Genomic DNA, 22,282 nt, shown 5'->3' with positions numbered 1-22,282 from the left:
GATTTCACAGAGAATAGAAAAAAATATAATAAAAAGATAATAGGTTTTGACAATAGGATAATAATTATCGTGAACGACATTTCGCATCCGGTCTTTGTTGCCTGTATAAGTATTGATAATGGTAAAACTTTAAAACCCATCCTACAAATGTTATTGTATTTTTCCTATTCAAGTACGTCCCACACTTTTACATAAGCAGATCAAGCAGCAAACATAACTAAGGGTAACGGCTTGGGGATGTTCGGTTTAATTATTTTTCCACCTTTGTAACAGCTGTATGAATGAACCGGAAAAATAAATGGGAATTCACAAACAACAACAGAGAGGAATCAAAGACACAGTTAAAAACGTGAAGCTCATCGGTGAGCTACACAAGACTTAGAATAGGGCACACACGTCATATACAGAAGCATTTAATGACTGAGATATGATCACCGACCGATATGATGTATTCATTACGATGAGCTGATGTCGATGAGGCACATTTTGTACATCTATTTTTTCGGCCACTTAGTTACAAGATCAACACAAAAATATGCCTTTTCAATGATCGATCATGGTATTTGGATGACTTGTTTTGGTTCCTTAATACCTCCAAACTATTCTTAAAATTTAAAATATAAATGCAAAACTAATAAATGATGTCTGTAGGGTAACGAAAAAGTAGACGAGACGGATAATGCATTCCACCCTCCGGACCTAACCACCGCTATCCAGCCTTGTGACGCTAAAAATACAATAAAAATAGAAATCAAAGACTAAAAGGAAATGGAAGCGACGGTGAGCTGGATCGGCAGAGAAGCATTTACGTATCAAGAACTCACTTGATAGGTAGCCTTCGGATGATCTGACTAGAAGAGTATCATACCCGACTTAGAAGACTTAGAATAGGCCATGTGAGGTTGACACACAGACACTTACTTTTAGGCCAAAGCACGCGTATGTGTCTGGCATGTTTTACTCAATGTGTCCTTTATAGTGAATGGTGTTTCTTGGCTCCTTACAGAGAGCGTGTAGAAATTTGATGTTTAAAACTAAGTTAGCTAGTTTTCGTGGTCTGCTTGACCAATTAATATCATTCAATTAATTAAGGTTTTTTTTAGTTGAGATAAAAAAGTCAGTGTCTCGATCGGGATTCGAACCCACGACTTTCGGCTTGATACGCCGCTACTCTACCGCTTGAGCTATCGTGAACTGAAGTAGAGTAGTGGCATATCAAGCCGAAGGTCGTGGGTTCGAATCCCGCTCGTTACACTGACTTTTTTATCTCAACTAAACAAAAAAAACCTTAATTATTTAAAACTAAGTTTCGAAAAAAAAACAATGAAATGTGTGTAAAAATTGATATATTTTGCTTTCTTAAGTATGAGACACGATTTAGGAATATTTTTTTATTTTATACGGCTCGTAGGACACTGACCCAGGCCAGAACAATCCATAATAGGCTTTGTTCGTATCCGGAGGCTTTGGATTTCGGTAGATACGTTTTCCAAAAGTTAAAGCCATATAGTAAGTCTTGGTACATGACTGGATATTTGGTGTCTTGGCAGAACAACGGCTTGGATAGAATGGCCCAAACGTTACCAGCGCAAATCAACGGAGATCCTTCATTCCCTGCACAATACGAATGATAATAATAATTTGAGCATATCTTGCCGTTGGCATTAAAAGGGGAGTAAACTCTTGTGATACTACAACAGCTTTTCAACTCTTTTTCACAGATGTCGTGTGTCTTTAGTCGCACTTGAACCGATACCATCGATAAGCTCTTATAGACACTTTTTTCTGAGGAATTGCCTTCGAAAAATCCCACAACCGAGCAGTAGTCCTGATTATTAACCATGTTTGCAAATTGCTGATGCCTGCGAAAATTTTCATCCTGTTTCTTTTTCGAAGTGAACCAACGTAATTCGGAGGGAAACTCGTTGACCCACGAGTTAAAGATGAAATCTCTCTTAGTAATCAAGACGGCGAAGTCATGCAAGTAAAGGCCTACATCCAAGTTACAACTCGAATGGGTCAATATATTGGAAATCATTCTCACTTGGTAACCGTGCTCAAAAGGAAAGAGACGCACACTGCCGGATACAACTTTCATATTACTGATATCTCGTATCTTTTTAAATGGGTCTTTGGTACATCGGCAAGTTGTGAGCACCGCATTAGAGCTGATAATAACTCCTCCGCAAATAATTTCTTTCAGTAAGGTCTGAACCGACGCTATATACTTATAATCCCCTCTTCGGGCTTTAGTTGCTTCTTTATTTTTGATGTCCAAAGAGTATTCTGCTAAAACAGGTAGAATGCATAACAATAGAGAAAGATATCTACAATCTTTCAACAAAAACATTTTAACAAAACAAACAACAAATCGCATATGTTTATTATTTGAAACCAATTGACAAGAGATATTGGCAAATAATTTGACCATAGTGTAAAGCATCATAGTCCAGTCTAGTCACTGTTTTTTTGTCATTTTGCGTCATCCAGCACACTACATTAGTACAAGACTGATAAAAAGAAGGGTAGATTATTATCTCGTGACCCTTTTTTTGCTTTAGCAATTAGCGCAATGAAAACGTTTAACATCAAAATTTAATTAATCTTGTTACGTAAGGTTTTGGTCGAAATGAAAAAATCAGTGTCACGAGCGGGATACGAACCCACCTTCGGCTCGTGACACTGACTTTTTCATTTCGACCAAAACCTTACATAAAAAGATTAATTAATTGAAAGAAGTAATTTGGCCAATAAACCACTAAATATAATGGAGCAAAATTTAAGTTCATATTGAAATTCCTGATAGGTGCTTGAACTTTAAGATTTCCTTGTAAATTCCCGTATCTCTACTCTGTTGCAACTGTTTTCAATTAAAACTTATAGAATTAATTTCAATATTTTAGAAATCATATTTCCCTTTGTGTTTTGAAATGTGAATTATTATGGCTCAATTCATCGGGAGCACCACATAGCTCCCAGTTAGGATTGTCTCTTTTATTTATGCGCAAATAGGAGCCGCAGAATCCATGGCTGTTCCTCAATTGTCGATGGTTGAGCAATCCTTTTTGCTTATATTAAAAATCTTCAAACCACGAATATTTATTTACATAAGGTTTAATAGATAAATAAAACTACTGAACTACCCTGTACGAAAGAGGAAGATTGCCGTTCAGACCATACCAGGGAAATATGAAAAAGAAAATTTCGATTTTGCTCGATTTACGTCTTCTTTTCCTTCCGTTTTTAGTGTGTAGTTTGTGAACTATAAACAGCTGTTAAGCACACAAATTGCAAGAAGAGAAAATTCCTATTAAAATAAGGCTGACAGAATAGTGAATACTTTCGTTTTTCACACTCATGATTTGTAAAATATCGAGAAAAAGTAAATTTTGTTTTTAAACGTTTTTATTGCGTTGTGTAATTTTATAAACGAGAAAACTTTGTTTTTCCAAATACCTTTCCTCATCCGTCTTTCTATTTCGTATTTGTATTATTTTTTTATTATTATTTGGAGGTCGTGAGATGCGGTCTGGTGTGATGAAGGTTTTAGAAAAACATTTTCTTTATCGTGTTACGTTTCGATCTTTATTGAGATCATCTTCAGGGCTCAAAGTGTGCTGTACTCTCAACACGACACACAAGAATGACACAACTAATCAGAAAACAAACACTTTGAGCCCTGAAGATGATCTCAACAAAGATCGAAACGTTGGCGAGACAAAGAAAATATTTTTCTAAAACCTACGTCACACCAGGCCACATCTCATGACCTCCAAATAATCAAGTCACTAAACACTACACATTATTTTTTTTAATTTGTTTGTTTTATCTTTATAAAACATGATGTAGACTATAAAAAAATTTGATTGGTTTTGCCGCAGAGGGGCTACTGTATACATCATTCTGTACAAGTCCACTTAAAGAAGGATGCACCAGAACTATTTGTTCTAAAATGTATTTGCCTCTCCAAGTTATTGCATGCTTCACAAGTGTGTACAAAACTTCCCAGGACTCCTAAAACTTTCCTGCAAGAAATATTTTGATACATATTTTCTTCCAGCCTTTTCCCATAGACTTCCTTGTACTACACAGTTTTTCTTTGTTGTTAATAAAACCACCACTATGGTTTAATTTAAATTGAACAAAATTAAAATAAAATAAATCAAAGCAAAATTCTATTATATTTCACGGGTGTATTAATTATTTGACAAAATTCATATTACAAATAGCATTTATATAATATGAAATCAATTATAAAAACCAATTGGAGTTTGCTTTAAAAGTTGATCTAAATGCTCTTGGAAAAAATTTCTGTTTTAAAAGATAAGAATGCTTTGTTGACATATCTACTTCAAATATGGATAGCAATCCATTTTCTGAATTGTTATCAATCCAAATTTGGAATAATTAGTGTTAGAAATCCCTTTATGTTTGCACAAGGAAAAACATTCCCAGTTTCACCTAACTCATTAAAATATTTTCTATTAATATTACTAAATTAATTTCAATTTTGCTTGCTTTTAATTTTTTTTGTAAGTTTACCTTTGGCATGATTCTTTGTTTTATATTTTTGTTAAATTATTGATTTTCATTTACAATCCCAAGTAGTTGGGTCCATTATCAACACCCAATTACGTCTTGTGAAGCGCATTTTAATATGATTAAATATTTTAATGAGAATTAAATATTTAATCATGATCAATGAGGACGCATCACTTTAAAAAAAAAGATACTTGTCTAACTGCATTAGATGTTTAAGTGAACAAATTGGTTCTGATTTCAACTTTTAGCTGTGCTCTTGGATTTTTCTTACTTCTTACATCAATTTACTAACAGTAGTTAATATGGATTATTCAAGAAAGAAAATATTTTTAATCCACTATGAACTCATAAATATTTAATATATTTTTAATACAATTTGTACTCTCCTATGCACTCGTTTATTTTTGATTTTTTAATTTTCATTGTTGTAATTTTTTCAGACAACCGAAGATGAAGACTCCGACAGTTTTGCCCTAAGAGAATTCAGTTCTATTAGCACAACAAAACAGATTCTTTTCAAAGATGGGAAAAGCAAGGTTGATTTTGTCATCGTGTATGAAACAGTCAGTAACAACTCTTCGCAATCTGGACTCAATGATAAAAAATATTCCAAACATGAACAGTACAGAGAACGATTCATGGCGACTCTCCGGAATGCCGGCCTGGAGATGGAAGAAGTAAGTAAGAAACTTAAAAAGATTTTTAAATTTTTATTAAACATAATATTGCTTTCTTGTACACAGGAGATAGTATCAAGTTCGAATAGAAAATTAGTTTATTTTATTAAGATTCATGCCAAATGGCCTACACTGTGTCATTATGCAGAACAACTAAATATGAGAGCACCTCTTCAGGTAATTTAAATTTATAAATTATTGAACAATCATACACTTATAATCCTCCATTGTCAGTCATTCTGTAACACAATTTTTGTTTTGTTTTACTGTTAGAGTAGCACAATTTGTTTCTTGATTTAATCTTTACTGATTCTCCTTTTTTTTACACTTTCCTTTGACACCAAGATTAACCAAGAACAACACGAGGTAAGGAGTGCAGAACTGTCGGTGTTTTATTTCTTCAGGCTGTCATAACTTCCCCCCTGTTTTTTTTAAAGCACACAATGGTCAACCTAAACCTAATGCACATGGCATAAACCTGCTATAGTTGAGAAACGCTTTGTTTCGCTTTTAATGTTAATCCGCTTGAACTTGTAAAACTCCTGTCCTACAAGCCATTAAGCTTAAGTATGGCGCAAATCTTTAAAGGAACCACTTGTCTTCCATCGAAAAAATACAAATACAGATTTTATTTGAATAAACCATCTTACAAGATAGTAACAGTTTCTTAAGTGTTAGATTATATGCGTCAACCCTGAGTGTTATTAATGTAAAAATATTAAGAACTGTCCAACTGTAAATTAAAATTGAAGATTTTCCTGTTGGGGAATTTGAAACATAATAAATGAATGCAACACTCCAAGCTTTATTTATTCTCCCCTCTCTCACACACTCACCCTATCTTTTTCTCTCTTGTTATTTTCTGCTTCTTATAAAAATAAGAATTTCTTACAATTGAATAAATATTATAGTTATAAGACAATATTTCAAAATAGATGGTGTATTGTGATTATGCAAGAAAAAGAAATTAGTTGGCATTTATTCCTAACAATAATATATTAAAACAACAAACACCATCAAATCATGTCCAATCTAATATTAACAAAGAACAACCATTATTTCACTGGCAGGAATATTTTTGATATATTCAATTTAAATAATAATACTGCCAAGGGAAGTGAAATCTTATAGGAGTGACTTTTGAAGAATACAAGAAATGGTTTAAATATTATTAACACAATAATTACACATTAATCCATTAAAGAATTTGTTTTACCTGCCTAACCCTACTGTTATTATAACTTCATTATCGTTCTACTTATAATAAAAATATTTAAATTTTTTTTTTTTTTTGATAACTGAATATTTATAATTTGATTGTTAACTTCTATATTACAAGGAATTGAGTGTAATCACATTTTTAATTAAAATATAGAAATCTTCTTTTATCACTAATGACTGTGACTTGTGTGCACATGTATGACTAATTTCATTTTTGTTACATATCATGTCATCAATATTTTTAATGTCGCCAAGCATGTTTATTTTATTCATAGCTTCATAAAAATTGCTTTTTTCATGTTAACAACCCATTTTTATTTGTAATATTACAAATTCTTTTACTGTGTACACCAGGGATTTAAACTGATTATCAAGCACAAATTTTTTTTTTTTTTTGTCAAAACATACTTTCTTTGCTTTTATGTTATCAACAATGGTATTTTTTACAATACACACAGCATAATAAAACCTTTGCAATATACGTAAACATATAACAACTTTTTTTTGAGATATCATTAACAGCACCTAGTTGATCATTTTTCATATTATTTTCATTCTCATGAATTATTGAGAAAAAATAAACAGACCCAAATCCATACATAAATTGATAAGAAACGATACCCCAAATAGCCATAAATGTAAACATTAAAAATAAACTTTTATAAATAAATTTAAGAAAAGGTAATGCGATTTAAAAATAAAAAATTGTACAAAGCGATACAGTATTTGAAATCTTATATAGAGTGGTGCATTTTTCAATCCATATGAAAAACAGAGAACCACCTGCCTAAATGGTCTCTAGTTCAATTTTATAATTGAAAAGAATTTTTTGGTAAATATTGAAAGGATTTAGTTATAGAATTTTGCGATATAAAAGAAGTAAGTCAGTCTGTATTTAAATATTTTAAAAAAATTGTAAAATGTATGTATCCTTCTAAATTACACACCTAGTCATACTGATGCACAATTTTTGGTAGAAATTGTGACGTGAAGGTATTAAAAACCTTGTGCAATAAATAATTGTAAATAAAACATATCTTTGATGTCCAATCATAAATAATAATTTAAACACTAACCTTGCTAATTACAGCTAAGTGAGCTAGGAAATTTAATGCCATAAACCATATTCCAATGTTTTCTGCCTTTCTTTGAACACCTCATTTGACTACATTCATCTTAATAACATTAATCTTCTCTTCTTTTTTTTTAACTTTAGAAATGCTTTTATATTTTGTTTTTAATTTAGGAGAGAACATACATTTTCATATCTTATAGTGGATTTTGTGTCTTTATTTAAATATTGATTTATTCTAGCTTTTACATTGTCAAATTATAATTAAATTATTTCAGCATATAACAAAAGATTTGCTTTAATTAAAAATTTTTACCAGTGACCATTTTAGCAGGTGGAGCATTGTTTTTCTTATGATCCATCAAAAAATGCACCAACCTGTAACTTAAGAGAATATGCATATATTTTATACTCTATATTACTGTTTGGAGAGAAATGAGAAAAAATTGAATACTTTTCTCAATAAGTTTTATTTTGATCTGTTTTGTTGGTTTACAGTCAGACCCCTAGATATATTTCAGAAATTTGCTGAAATATTTGTTATCTTTATATGTTTAAGTGTACACGTATAATTTCTATTTTATTTTACGTCCATAATTATTTTGCGCTTTTTTTAAATTTCATTTTGATGCATTCCATTTGTTAACAAATCGCCTTTATACCAAAAGCAAATCTGCATTATGCTGGTTTTGTGAGATTAGTAATGTGTCTCATTGTGATAACTACGCCTGAAAAAACAATGGTACCAACAACAGGCTGGAGCTATTTAAAGCAAGCTTATGTGTTAGAAAGTGCAATAGAATTAGCATTAAAAAAATTATTCCAAATTGTTGAACTTGTCTTTGGTATTTCAGTTGTATCCGAGGCCGTCAATGAACTGGTCAGCAGATATTCTGCATAAAATAAGGCTTCCAAACATAATGGATCAGGATGTGCCTAATGAACCAAAACATTACTATACTTGTCCTTTCAGGAACTCAAAGATTGATAGGTAAGGCAACATTATTGATTTTAACACCATGATGTGTTATAATAACTTACACTTTCACAGGTTTTTAGGGCATGAAAATCATGAATCATTTTTTTCTGATACCCAGAGAAGTAGAATAGTCTATGAAATTCTATCAACTGCGGTGTTTGGGAAGAAAAAGAAAGGCGAGATTGGAATTGGAAGGCTAATTGAGGAAGGAGTCTTTTCCTCGGCTTTTCCCTTACATGATGTAAGCACATGTAAATTAAAATTTTAAGGCTTGATTTATTCTGCAACTATTAATCATGATAGTACAATTTATTGTAGCCCCATAAATATTTCTAATAAAAGCTCTTTTTATTGTTGATAAAAAATTTCTCATAAAAAAAACTATATTATATCCATTTTTAGAATTTGTTGAAAACGTGAGGAGCGGTCAAGAATGAGATAGTTTAGAAAAACACTTTTTTCATTCTTTTTTCATTTGTTTGCCAACATTTTGACCTTTATTTGGGTCATCTTCAGGGCCTGGGTAAATTATAAAGTATATGTTGATTAGAAAAATACAATTTAAGACATAAATATAAACTTTGAACCAAGTATTTCAAACTCACATAATATGTGGTGCTATTCTTGTGGTGTCATATTAGTTTTGTGTGAGTGTTGTAAATTCATGAATTTGTATGAAATACTTGGTTCAAATTTATATTTACAACTTAGATTGTTTTTTTTCGATCATAATATGTTTAATTTACCCAGGCCCTGAAGATGACCCGAATAAAGGTCGAAATGGCAAAAAAATGAAAAAGGTGTTTTTCTAAACTACCTCATTCTTGACCGCTCCTCACGACTTCAACAAATTGTGAAAAACAGGTCACTAAGAAACACATTTTTAGAATACTGAAATGTTTTTGGTTATATATCTTAGGGTTCATATGAAGTGAAAGGCAATATCCATAAAGATTTAATGAATCGGCGGCAGGTCCTGTATCAATATTGGGCAAGATGGGGTTGCTGGTACAAGTACCAGCCACTTGACCATATCAGAGAATATTTTGGTGAAAAAATCGCCATTTATTTTGCCTGGCTTGGTAAGTAAGTATATTGTTTTACTTCAGTAACACTCCTACCAGATTGGAATGTTAAAATTGAATAATTGACTTTTATTGCAGGTTTTTACACCGGATGGCTTCTTCCTGCAGCAATAGTTGGTGTCCTTGTATTTTTGTACGGCATCGCAACAATGCACTCAAATAAAATTGCCAAAGAGGTGTGTGAAAGCCATGGCTCTTTTCTCATGTGCCCTTTATGTGATGAAAATATAGGTTGCAAGTATTGGGATCTAAGCGATATATGCGGCTATGCAAAACTGGCCTACCTTTTTGACCATCCTCTTACAGTATTTTATGCAGTTTTTGTCTCATTCTGGGGTAAGGCTTTTTTCTCAAAAAAAACGTTAAAACCAATTTAATATTTATAAAATTTTAGCTGTAACATTTCTGGAGTACTGGAAGAGAAAATCAGCATCTCTAGCACATCACTGGGATTGCATGGGCTTCCAAGATGAAATTGAAAGGCCACGTCCAGAATTTGCAGCAAAAGCACCTTTCCAGGAAAGAAACCCAGTGACAGGCATTCAAGAGCCTTCGTTTCCAAAATCCCAGAGGCATAAGAGAGTTGCAGCAGGAATAGGAATTATTTTTATCATGGTTAGCTAGCATATTTTTCTTAATTTTAGCATTTATAGCTCACTGATAATACATCTTCCTTCTAGATTGCTTTGGTAATCATTTTTATAGTAGCTGTAATTATATACAGGGTACTTGTATCAATACCTCTTTTTCAAAATGCGACATTTCGCTCTCAAGCACAAGCAATAGCAAACATGTCTGGTGCAGTGGTTAACCTGTTTATAATTATGGGTATGAGCAGAGTGTATGAAAACTTGGCATACCGGCTAACATCTTGGGGTATAAACAAAATGATTCGTTTTTTTGTTTTTGCATTTATGTTTAAGAAATTAATATGATCTCTGTTTTCAGAAATGCACCGAACACAGACAGAATTCGACGATAACTTGACATTCAAAGTATTTCTTTTCCAGTTTGTTAATTTTTATTCTTCCATCTTTTACATAGCATTTTTCAAAGGGAGATTTGTCGGATATCCTGGAAACTACACGCTGATATTAAGGTTGAGAAATGAAGATGTAAGTAGTAAAAATACGATTAGAAATCAATTGAATATGAAAAAGTTTTATAATAACGTTCTAAATTTAGTGTAGTGCAGGTGGATGTCTAATTGAGTTATCCCAGCAGCTTGCAGTCATTATGATAGGCAAACAAATGATAAATAATGCTCAAGAAATATTACTTCCAAAGTTTAAAGCTTGGTGGCACAACAGAAAGGTTGGTTTCATTTTTTATGAACTTTTTAAATTATTTGCAATATTTTAAATATTTATGATACATTTAAATGTATGTTATAAAATTTTTTAGGTCAAATTAACAAAGAAAAAGAAAAGATTGAGGTGGGAGGAGGATTATCAGTTGGTTGACAATGAGGGGCTATTTGAGGAATACTTGGAAATGGGTAAAGTGAAGAAATAGTTGATTCTAAATAATTATAGTTCAGAACTATCCTAGTTATAGATTTACTTTATGAACTGTTCGCTTTTTACAGTATTGCAATTTGGATTCATCACTATATTTGTAGCTGCATTTCCTCTTGCCCCCTTATTTGCACTATTAAATAATTGGGTTGAAATTAGATTAGATGCTCAAAAGTTTGTTTGTGAAACAAGAAGAACAGTAGCTGAAAGGGCAGAAAATATTGGAATATGGTTTACGATATTAAATATGCTAGCTCACTTAGCTGTAATTAGCAATGTTAGTATTTAAATTATTATTTAGTTCTGCGATGATTGAACCTCGGAGATACGTTTTGTTTATAATTATGTATTGCACAGGGTTTTTTAATAGCCTTCACTTCAGAATTTCTTCCAAAAATTGTGTACCAGTATGACTACGACTGGAATTTAGAAGGATACATAAACTTTACATTGGCGTTTTCGCCAAATGGGACATTAAAGCAGAGATGTAGATACCGAGGTTTGAGAGACAATGAAGGAAATCTCACCCCCTTTTTCTGGCGATTATTAGCTGTTCAATTATCATTTGTGATTGTTTTTGAGGCAAGTAAATAGTTCAAATATTTTCCTAGATGCAAGAATTAATTTATTACGTACAAATTTCACAAAACATATTTCAATTTTTTGAAGAATGAAACTTGATTAAAGCTTTCATCTGTAAATAAAAAACACAATTATTATATTTGAAAATGGAAAAAGTGTAATTGTATTTTCATTTTGGTCTGCCTACCCTTGCTGGTTGGTCTATCAGTCTTATTAATTGTTAAATAAATTTTATTTTTTCAATTGCGTTTTACTAATTAAGAATATTTCCATTTAATTAAAATATATATTTTTTATTTATTTTTTTATTGTTTTAGCATGTTGTGTTTGGGATCTGCAGGCTTATTGATGTAATGGTTCCAGATATTCCAGAGAGCCTTGAGCTGAAAATAAAACGTGAACGGTTTTTAGCAAAACAGGCCCTACAGGATTCCGACACAATCATGAAGGTAATAAATTACAAAAAATTAAAATAAAAAACAAAATGAAAAATAAATTAATGATGTTATAGGTAGCAGCTGGGATAGAAGACATGGAGGAAAGGGAAAGATCTAGGAAAATGGTTCTAGACTTAACAGCTGAGCTCGGCAGTGACAATGATGCTCAACCGCAGCCTGGCTCATCCAATATTTCAGTCGTCAACCGCAGCGAACAGACGATAAATGAGAATTCTCAGTCACCAGAGCTGAACCCACCCAGAAAATCATACACAATGGTAGACTTCCAGTCTGAAATACCAAATAAAAAAGACAAGTATAAAAGACTGAGCTCATGACACAAACTTTCATTTTGAAACGTTTTAAAATATTTATTTTTTATATATTAAATTAAAAGATGAGATTTTTGAGGTTATGAAGTTTAACAGGTTAAAATTACGAATATAATGGTGCTAATAAAAGAGTCAGCCAATTTGTTTTTGTATACTAAATTAAAATGATAAAAAATGAAAATGATCATTTTTATTGTTAAATTAAATCATTGTGATATTTACGTACTAGGAGAACTTGCACAATAATTTATACTTAATTACAATTCATCATTCTTCAATTGTTCCCTTTTAAACTTTATTCTTAGCCTTAAAATAATAGCATCAGTTGTCTAATTAGCTATTTAGTGAATAATCATTATGCATGAAGAAATTAGCAATGATTAAAAATACTTAATACTTAATTCAGTTTTAATGTTTTCTTTTGGAAGTTTAACATATATGACATGTTTTAACATTGCTTATTCCAAAATTTGTTTTGAATGCATTTCACATTTCATCAGTGCATTACTCAGACTTGTTTATAAGAATAATTTTGCTGTTTTGCTTTGGTTGTTTAAAATAATTCATTTTTTCAACCCACCTTCTCTTGTTTTAATAATTATTTCTGTTGTTTTCCATCCCCAAATGACAAAACTACAAGTCATTACTCCATATTAAATAATAATCTACAGAAAAGATATAGCTTATAAATAATAGTAAATGGAAGTGTAGAAGTAAAAAAAAATAAATGAAAAAGTTCAAATGTTTCAATTTGTATTGGTATAAGATAAATGGTCTATAAGATAAATCTTTAAGGGATGTTTAACTTAATTCTAACATAATTACTAAACTAGTGTATGAATTTTTTCACTTTTCAAAAAATGATTTGATCGGTGTGTTTTAACTTCATAACTTCATAACATTAAGCATCCTTTTTCTAAAATCTAAACTCTACTTTTATAAGTTTAATTAAAATGTTTGTATACATGGGTCTTTTGTAGGCAGGTAATACTCAAATAAAGAGAGGCTCTATTTAGGATATGCCACATTAAATTATCGTTGTCTTCTTTTTTATCTGTCTTTAGTAATAAATGAAAACATATCTCCAATTCATTTACGTTCTTCCAAAGTTTGTTTTCTACATTTATATGAGTTGTTTGATAAGTCTTTATAACGCTTTATTTTTATGATAGAAAAATGTATTTGTTTAAAGTCCATTAATTTTCTATATATAACTTCAAATGATTGTAATAAAATTGTTGCTTTGCATGGAGAAACTGTGATATAAATATGATTCCAAAGTTAAATAGGCTAGGGTTGTTATGTTTATGTAAATACTGAATATTTAACATTGTAAATAAATATTAATTGTTAAGTTTAATATTTTCTTTTGTCCATATATTTTTATTACCTGTATACTCAATCACTGAAAGTAATTTTTCATTTTACATTATACATCAGAATGAGACAACACATGAGGACCCAATTATTTGCTGCCATGCTCTGGCACAAGCGGATGGCATTCCTACTTGCTCTCTTTATGGAACCAAGAAATTTTCAATTATCACCAAACACATGCACAGGCTTTGGCTGAAAAGTTTGAAACCATGGCCTATTCTTAATTTGGTCCCTCTTCTACGATTCAGATTCTCTGAGGGCCATCTATCAACTGTGTTTTTGATACATAAGAGCTTTTCTGCCCATCTGACCCATTGACACTACCATTTTCTTCTGAGCATATGCTTTAGTGCATTTTTAGCATCAGAAGGCCAGATCATTACTTTAATCCCTCCAGATTCAGGTTTCTGGACCAGATAACCATCCCTGTTTTATCAAGATGCTCCAATTGAGAGCTCTTCAGAGGATCTTTCCCTGGCAGCAATAACCATGCTCAGAGTGTTGGTACTCTACTGGTGGTCCTCACATTAACCCAAAACATTCAAAATTGCAAACAATTCCAAAGTGTAAACACAGTGCAGTGAGAGCCACCACAAGATGGCCTACACAGCAAGATCATCTCAGATGAGAGCTAGAAGGAGCAAAGTTGGCCAATTGCCAAGCTGGAGTACCTTTCCCAGTATGCTCCTGACCCTCCCTAAGGCTTCACCCAAGTATTTTCCCAGTGGTCGCATCCAGGTCTGAAGGGATTCACATAATCGGCAGTACTGGCAAAATAGATATCCCACCTGCATAGTCAAGGGATAGTTGTTCTCTCCCAAGTTCAATCAGCAGCACTCCCAGCTCGCAGCACAGGCTTGCTAAAGGGCTTGTTCTAAACACACGAGAGGCCGCTTGAAGGACACTTGAAGTAGAACCAGCACATTTTTGGAGTTTAAGAATAATCGATTAAACCCTGAAATTTGACCACAGCAGCAAGTGAAACATTTTCAGGAGGGTCTCCATGAGCACCCAAATTGACCATTGACTGACCTTTAATAATGCTATCACTTTTCTTCCCTTTGGCTCCTTCAGATAGAGGTTCAGAGAATGTGAGCCCTCCTCGGTCTACAAAAGTGGATGCATAGTTTTCAATGCAGAGATAAAAGAATAAATTTTTTATGTATGTATATTTAATCATATTGGCATCTACTCAATTAATTATACACAATTTTTTTTAAAATGAAAAATTTGTGTCAGGGGGGATTTGATATTGGCATCTATAAAAATTAGCATACATCACATTTTTTACAATAGTATAATTCATTGTTTAATTGCATAATTATAATTAGGTACTGTCTCACAGCTGTATATTTCACGGCTAAGTAACTTAACAAATTCTTCTCTCTAGGTGTGCGATTTGTCCCAACAATTGAATTAAATCTATTCAAAAGTTCTTTGATTTAAAAAGAAAAACCTACAATAAATTTGCCATCAGAACAAAGACAATGCTGACAGACCTCTAAAATTGCTTGATATTTTGTGAACTTATAAAAGAATATCATGATAATGCTTAACTGTTAAGTAAAGTTACATTTTTGTTCTATTGAATAAATAGTACAGTTTATCCAAAAAAAATAACTACTATTTTATTTAAAAAGTTATAATAAATCAGCTGTTATTTTTTAATCATTATAATAAAAAGGTGATACAAATAGAATACTAAAGCACTAAAGCAGTTCTTTTTTTGTTTGTGAAACAAAAAAAGTTTATTCAATGTTGTCTCTTTGACTAGAGAGTAGAGGCGACAGTCATGTTTAGAGATGGGCACAAAAAAATTGATTACATTATAGTATATGAGGAAACTCCAAAGGTCCAAGGATCAAAGAAGTCAACTAAGGCGGACAATAGGGAGGCTTTTCTATCGAAATTAGAAAATCTTGGGCTTTCCCTAGAAAAGGTATGAGCTGTCATCAACAGTAATTTACTTGCGGTGTATTTAATTGACATGTTTTAAATTAAAGGAAAGGGTTTCTGTCTCGGAGAAAACTATATGCTTTGTCAAAATTTTTGCAGAATGGAGCGTTCTCTGCCATGTTGCGGAATATCTCAGTATGAGAGCTCCACTTATGGTAATACTATTTCAAAATAATTTTAAAACTGTATATTCAAAATGTTATGTAATATTTTATTTTTGTAACATAGGTAAAGGATGATACTCCTCAGACATTCTTAGGAAAAGTTTTTTGCCATTGCTTTCGCAACAATGCACCAAATAAACCTGTTCAGTTTTACACTACTATATTTAGAGCTGAAAAAATAGACAGGTAAGTAATTATTGTAATTATTAGCTTTATAAAAAATGATATAGAACCATTTTTATAATTATGTTATCAAAACATGATTTTTAAATATGTTGAAAAATATTGCATTCAGAAGAAAACGAAATATTAGCTAAACTTTTATGAATTATAATGTTTATGAAATTATTTATATCCCACATTACATTCTTTTAGTAGAATGATAGTTTAGTCTTAGTGCATTTACTCAACAACATTTTTCTGTTGTTGTTTCAGTACTGCTCTTTGATTATTGTACATTTACAAGATTGAAAATAATATCTAGTCGCATTTATTAGGTACATCCAAAAACCCAAAGAAGAAATTAGTAGGTCTCTGAAAAATTAGGATGTTATGAAAACAATTTTTATAATTATTTTCATAAGACTGTTTCATCCTACTTTAAACTGCAGTGTCGGCTGAAAGACAACATTCAATGGTATTTACAAGCTGAGAAATTGCATTTAATGTATTTGAATGTTTACTGTGACACTGGAATAACTGAAAAACCACCAGAGCTTGACTGAATCCACATATTTGAGATCTTCGATTAGGTGTTGGGTAGTACTAAAATTTTAGTAATATTGAGCAACTATAGCTTTGGTAGTGGATGATCCTGTGACATTTGGAAATATTGGAGTTGGGAAGGTGGTAATCGGAACACACATTAGACTAAAGAGATTGAAAAGAAGACAAAGAAGCAGATTTAGGTCCGTAATGTTTAATATCACTTACTTCAACCCATACAAAACAAACAAAAAAACTTCTAATAAAAAAGGCATATGCCTAGTTGGTTTATCACTTTCAAGATCCTCCAACATCTTTAGCTATAATGGATCGGCTTTTCTTTGTTTCCGAGATGAACCAAAACTTTGGTTGGTTAGTTCTTGATATCTTCACTGTCACCACCAGATACTTCACTTTTCCTCTATTTTCATATGATTTTCTTGGTTCAAAATTCTCTTTTCCCAAGGTGCATTATTCAAAATCGACGCAGCCATTGGACTGTAGCTGACAAAAAGATTGTGTAGTATGAAAAGAACTATTAGTAGCAGTGCACTACTGCAATATCCATAACATCCAAGTATGGGAGACATCAGTCACAAGTCGACGCTGATAATAAACCTTTTCCATCCGGTGCAAAAGAGCCACATGCATTCAATGTTTAACTGACAACAACAATAAAATAACAACTTTTTATATATTTATGTTTTTTTAATACGTTTACTTGTATAATTTATACTATTTTTTTTATTTTTTCTGTCAGTGAGTATAGTGAGTATAAATAGTGAGATTTAGTTAAATTATTCAGAAAGTCATTGAACAGTTTCGTTGTAGGAGCTAATCTGTAAACATACTAAAGACTATTTGGAGATAGTGAGATGTGGTCTGGTGTGACGTAGGCTTTAGAAAAACATTTTCTTTATCGTGCTAACTTTTCGATCTACAAGGCTCACAGTGTTTGTTTTCCATATAGAAGTGTCATTCTTCTCTGTCGTGTTGAGAGTGCCCACTAAACATCACACAATACTAAAGACTATTTGATTAATAAATAACATTAATTGTTCAATTTTTAAAAATAATTTAATTCTTAATCTATGGCTGCTTTGATCAGACTATTTATTTTGTAAAACTAGTTAATATAGTACATAATTCCTTTTTTTCTTGGATTCCTTTGCTTTAATTTGCAGTTATTTAAAAATCACTAAGAACAGTTTTTTTTTTCTGTTGTCTAGTTGTATTGAAATTATTTTAAATTGAGTAAGTTTAATCAATTATATTTTTTCAGTTTTTTGGGAAGTGATAATCAAAATACATTTTTCAAAGAAACACAGCGGATAAGAGTTGTTGATGAAATCGTAAGAACTCTAATTTATGGGAACAAGAAAAAGTATGAAATCGGTCTTGACAGGTTGATAAAGGAAAAGGCTATTTCTGCTGGATATCCACCTCACGATGTATTTTTTTTAAACTTCCTAGTGGAAGATATTTTTTTCTTTTGTTTTTACTTGCTTTTAGGGGCCTTACCTAGCAGATCTTAAATCAGACCGCAGTATATGGAACAAAAGGCAAATTCTGTACTACTATTGGGCAAGGTGGAAATGCTTTTTCACACTTCAACCCACTGAACACATAAGAGAATATTTTGGAGAAAAAGTTACCCTTTATTTTGAATGGCTAGGTGAACATTTGAATAATCTTTTGAAACTATCTGATACAGTAATTTTGTATATTTAGGTATTTATATTAAAATTAGTTTTCTTTGAGATATAAACACAGTTTCTTGTGTCTGATTGGAGTGGTTTAATGAAATCATACAATTAAAATTAGAATTTTTTGTTGCCAAACAAGAAATAGAAAAATAATGATAATAATTAAAAATCTCAATCGTTTAAGACTTAAAATAGTTTTAATGATATGAATTATATAATTTGATTTACAGGATTTTATACAGTATGGCTAGTTCCTGCTTCGTTAGTTGGAATTTGTTCATTTATGTATGGATTTATCGCTTCCAAAAATAATAAAATAATACAAGAAGCATGTGACAGTACCTCATTTTTGATGTGTCCAGGGTGTGATGAAAATTCTGGCTGTAGCTACTGGGAACTGAGTTCCACATGTTTTTACACATATTTGTCTGTTTTCTTTGATAATCACGTAACAGTGATTTATTGCATTTTTATTTCTATATGGGGTTGGTCTCTAAATTTAATATTCTATTCATGTTTCATTCTTACTATATTACTTTTTTAGAGATAATTTATTTATTTCAGCAATCATTTTTCTTGAATTTTGGAAAAGAAAGTCTGCTAGTTTAGCACACGAGTGGAATTGTTTAGGATATGTGAGTGATGTTGAAATGCCTATGGCAAATTTTATAGTTAAGGCAATCGATGTTGAAAAAAACCCTGTTACTGGGGCCTGGCAACCAGCTTTTCCTAAATCTATATCCACTTTCAGAGTTGTAATAGGATTTGTACTACTTTATGTCATGGTAAACATTTATCGAGAAAAGAATCCTAATTTTAATTTTTTTTTATAATGTTTTAATTTTTAACAATAATTTTTAGATAATCATGATGATTATATTATTGATCGGAGTTGGGATCTTTTGTAATCTAATATCAAAATCATTAAGACATATTGGAGTAAATAATTCTCTAATACGCATGACATCAGCTCTCACGGAGCATTTTCTTGGTATTATTTGTATATTAGCGGCGGGTAAATTATATACCTGGATGGCATACCATCTGACTAAATGGGGTGGGTTTGTTTTAACAAATGTAAATTGTCTTGCAAGAGTTTAAAATTAATTATCTTCTAGAAATGCACAGGACACAAACCCAATTTGACAATCACTATATTTTCAAAGTATTTTTATTCCAGTGCATCAATTATTATTCACCTCTAATATACACAGGGTTTTTTAAAGGGAAGTTTGTTGGCTATCCTGGAAATTATTTAACAGTCGCAGGAATGAGGCTTGAGGAAGTTTGTTATATATGGAAATCTTATACAATATGTATAAATTAATATATCTTTCATTTATGTAATTTTTAAACTTTTAGTGCAGTAATGGTGGGTGCTTTGTTGACTTAACTATACAATTTGTGGTATTTGTAGTAGGAAAACAAATAATAACCAATGGTCTGGAAATATTAACTCCAGTAATAACAAAACCATGGACCAAATTACAGGTAGCTTGCCAGATTGAACATTACATTATAATACACAAATTATTTCACTTTTGATTGCTATTTCTAAAAATTAATTTCCTTTCAGGTGAGGTTTTCTGGAAACACTTGGGACCAAGATTTTCAGTTAGAAAACCATCCAAAGCTTTATGATGAATATTTTGAGATGGGTATGTTATCTGAAACTTTTTTTTAATAAATACAATTAGTGTTCAATATTAAAATAAATATTAATTTTGTGCTATTATTTTAGTAATGCAGTATGGATTTATCACAATATTTAGTGCCGCATTTCCCTTAATTCCAGCATTTGCGCTTTTGAACAATCTGTTTCAAATACGAATTAATGCACAAAAATTTTTATGCTATTCAAGAAGGCCCATTCCTCATTGGGCGGAATCATTAGGCATATGGGTTCACATCTTACAATTTCTTTCTTACGTTGCTGTTGTCAGCAATGTCTGTAGAAAGTATTTGTGTTAGAGTTCAAATTTCATGAAAGATTTTGTAAAACTTTTGCAGGCAGTGTTAATAGCATTTACATCAGACTTTATCCCACGATTAGTATATCAATATGACAATAGTGGGTGTTTAAAAGGATACGTAAATTTCACATTGGCTTATTCTCCAAAAGGCAGTTTAACAAAAGAATGCAGATATCAAGACTTTCGTGACAGAAATGGATTTAAAACCGTATTCTATTGGCGAATTTTGGCAATGAGATTTCTGTTCATAATTATTTTTGAGGTTTTTTCTTAATTATATTAAAAACTTCTTTGGATAATATATATTTTGATCATTTCTCTTTAAAGCATTTTGTATTTGGGATTTTATATCTAACAAAACGCTTAATACGAGACATTCCCAAGAAGGTTGAACTAAAAATGAAAAGGGAGCAATTCCTAGGAAAGCTAGCGTTGCAGAAAACTGGTGCAAAAGTTTTGAATGTAAGTAACTTAAAAATTTCTCAACCAATGAAAAAAGGAACTTATTAAATGAATTTTTCAGCAAACAGCTATGGGCAATGAACGTGAATCAGTTCCTTATGAAACATAAACATAATCAACCATGTTATAAAACGAAACAAATATTTTATAACATGCTGTAAACCATGTTTAAATAAAAACATACAATTGGAGGGCATTATATTAAATAAATATAAATAAATGAAAAAAATGCTTGTTTGTAGATATTTCTAAAAGTTGTGGTACACGTGATGTGATGAACTTAGCTTAATTATTTCCAACAAACCTTTGTCTATTCTGTTTTGCCTGTCAGATGTGTTTCTGCATTTCACCTTTTCGTTGTTATTTTATCAGAAATGTAAAAAAAGGATACAATTGGTATAATGAAACACAGTTCAACCTCTGAAGATGGTTTTGTATTGTAAATGTCAAACAAACAATTAAAAACCAAAAACAACAAAACCCTGGTGGAAGTTATAAATTAGAACTCTCTAAACAGTTATAAAAAATTAATTGGTGGCTATAATTGTGTTTATCATACAAAATTTTGTTATGTAAAAAATAATTATTAATTTAATTAACAATGTTACGTAAAAACCTCAACATCCAAGCTCCTACCTCTCATTAGTCTCCTTGTCTTAGGCAAAATCCTTGAAAAGCAGGCATTCCCCAGGGCAGCATACTAGGACCTTCTTATTTACCATACACTCAGCAGAGATTCCTATTCTCCCTAACATTACTATGGCATTCTGCTGATGTCACAGCCATCCTGTCACTTAATCCTGATCCTTACCTAGTCATGAATCCCAACTTCATTTAAACCTTATCCAGTCTTGGTCTTACAATTGGAGAATAAAAATTAATTAAACTAAATCTACCATCACCTTTACAGTACAAAAACTTGTCCTGCAGTATATTTTAATGAAAAATCCATACCAAGATTTTGTGCTCTGCCAGGGCCTATACATTGACAAAAGACTAACGTGGCATCCATGACCGAAAAGACATCAAAATAACCAATGATACAAATTATTCCATAGATTACTTGACGTTAAATTTAAGTTACACCTTACTAACAAACTCACCATTTACAAAACTCTCCTGAGACTGATATGGAATTTAAGTATGGGGATTAATGGAAAAATCCTACTCCTATAAAATCCAATCCATCCAATCAAAAATATTAATTAAATTATTAAACTGTCCCTTCTACATTTCAAAGCAAACAATCCACAATGACTTCCACAACCCATTTGAAATTGACATTATTAAAGCCTGAAACGAAACTTCCACAGAAATTTAGACCCTCTCCATAATCCCCCGTCCAACAGTTTTCTTGTCTCAACAATCCTGTAAATCCCACTTGTCGCTTGAAGTAATTATTCTCATGAGATCTCTTGAGAGATTGCCAAAAAGTGCCATTGCTGGGTAACTTATCATTATGTATATTGATATTATGCTAGATTTTTAAAACATA

The 22,282-nt window shown here is 31.5% G+C and overlaps 1 protein-coding gene across 3 annotated transcripts in view; it reads left to right on the top strand.

Annotated features, from left to right (window-relative positions):
- LOC106670115 overlaps positions 1–20,978 on the top strand; it is a 76,262-nt gene extending 55,284 nt beyond the window's left edge. For 2 of the 3 annotated variants that reach the window (XM_024230687.1, XM_014400172.2), the window contains 31 exons: positions 4,983–5,219; positions 5,286–5,396; positions 5,565–5,585; positions 8,367–8,503; positions 8,564–8,732; positions 9,411–9,573; positions 9,655–9,912; positions 9,971–10,191; positions 10,257–10,452; positions 10,525–10,691; positions 10,762–10,890; positions 10,981–11,074; positions 11,165–11,370; positions 11,451–11,675; positions 11,993–12,124; positions 12,187–12,390; positions 15,596–15,760; positions 15,825–15,932; positions 16,006–16,127; positions 17,929–18,097; positions 18,159–18,321; positions 18,583–18,837; positions 18,917–19,137; positions 19,214–19,409; positions 19,471–19,637; positions 19,715–19,843; positions 19,929–20,010; positions 20,094–20,299; positions 20,363–20,587; positions 20,653–20,787; positions 20,849–20,978. In XM_024230687.1, coding sequence (XP_024086455.1) covers positions 4,983–5,219; positions 5,286–5,396; positions 5,565–5,585; positions 8,367–8,503; positions 8,564–8,732; positions 9,411–9,573; positions 9,655–9,912; positions 9,971–10,191; positions 10,257–10,452; positions 10,525–10,691; positions 10,762–10,890; positions 10,981–11,074; positions 11,165–11,370; positions 11,451–11,675; positions 11,993–12,124; positions 12,187–12,390; positions 15,596–15,760; positions 15,825–15,932; positions 16,006–16,127; positions 17,929–18,097; positions 18,159–18,321; positions 18,583–18,837; positions 18,917–19,137; positions 19,214–19,409; positions 19,471–19,637; positions 19,715–19,843; positions 19,929–20,010; positions 20,094–20,299; positions 20,363–20,587; positions 20,653–20,787; positions 20,849–20,896 — 5,061 coding nt within the window. In that variant the 3' untranslated portion in view covers positions 20,897–20,978. The remainder of the gene's footprint in view (positions 1–4,982; positions 5,220–5,285; positions 5,397–5,564; positions 5,586–8,366; positions 8,504–8,563; positions 8,733–9,410; positions 9,574–9,654; positions 9,913–9,970; positions 10,192–10,256; positions 10,453–10,524; positions 10,692–10,761; positions 10,891–10,980; positions 11,075–11,164; positions 11,371–11,450; positions 11,676–11,992; positions 12,125–12,186; positions 12,391–15,595; positions 15,761–15,824; positions 15,933–16,005; positions 16,128–17,928; positions 18,098–18,158; positions 18,322–18,582; positions 18,838–18,916; positions 19,138–19,213; positions 19,410–19,470; positions 19,638–19,714; positions 19,844–19,928; positions 20,011–20,093; positions 20,300–20,362; positions 20,588–20,652; positions 20,788–20,848) is intronic. The other variant, XM_024230688.1, reaches the window with a different exon arrangement.
- The last annotated feature ends 1,304 nt before the right edge of the window (positions 20,979–22,282 follow it).

Source organism: Cimex lectularius, unplaced genomic scaffold, assembly GCF_000648675.2.
Source record: "Cimex lectularius strain Harlan isolate CLEC.00 unplaced genomic scaffold, Clec_2.1 scaffold40, whole genome shotgun sequence".
Classification (NCBI taxonomy): domain Eukaryota; kingdom Metazoa; phylum Arthropoda; class Insecta; order Hemiptera; family Cimicidae; genus Cimex; species Cimex lectularius.
This window is presented reverse-complemented; position numbering and strand designations above follow the sequence as displayed.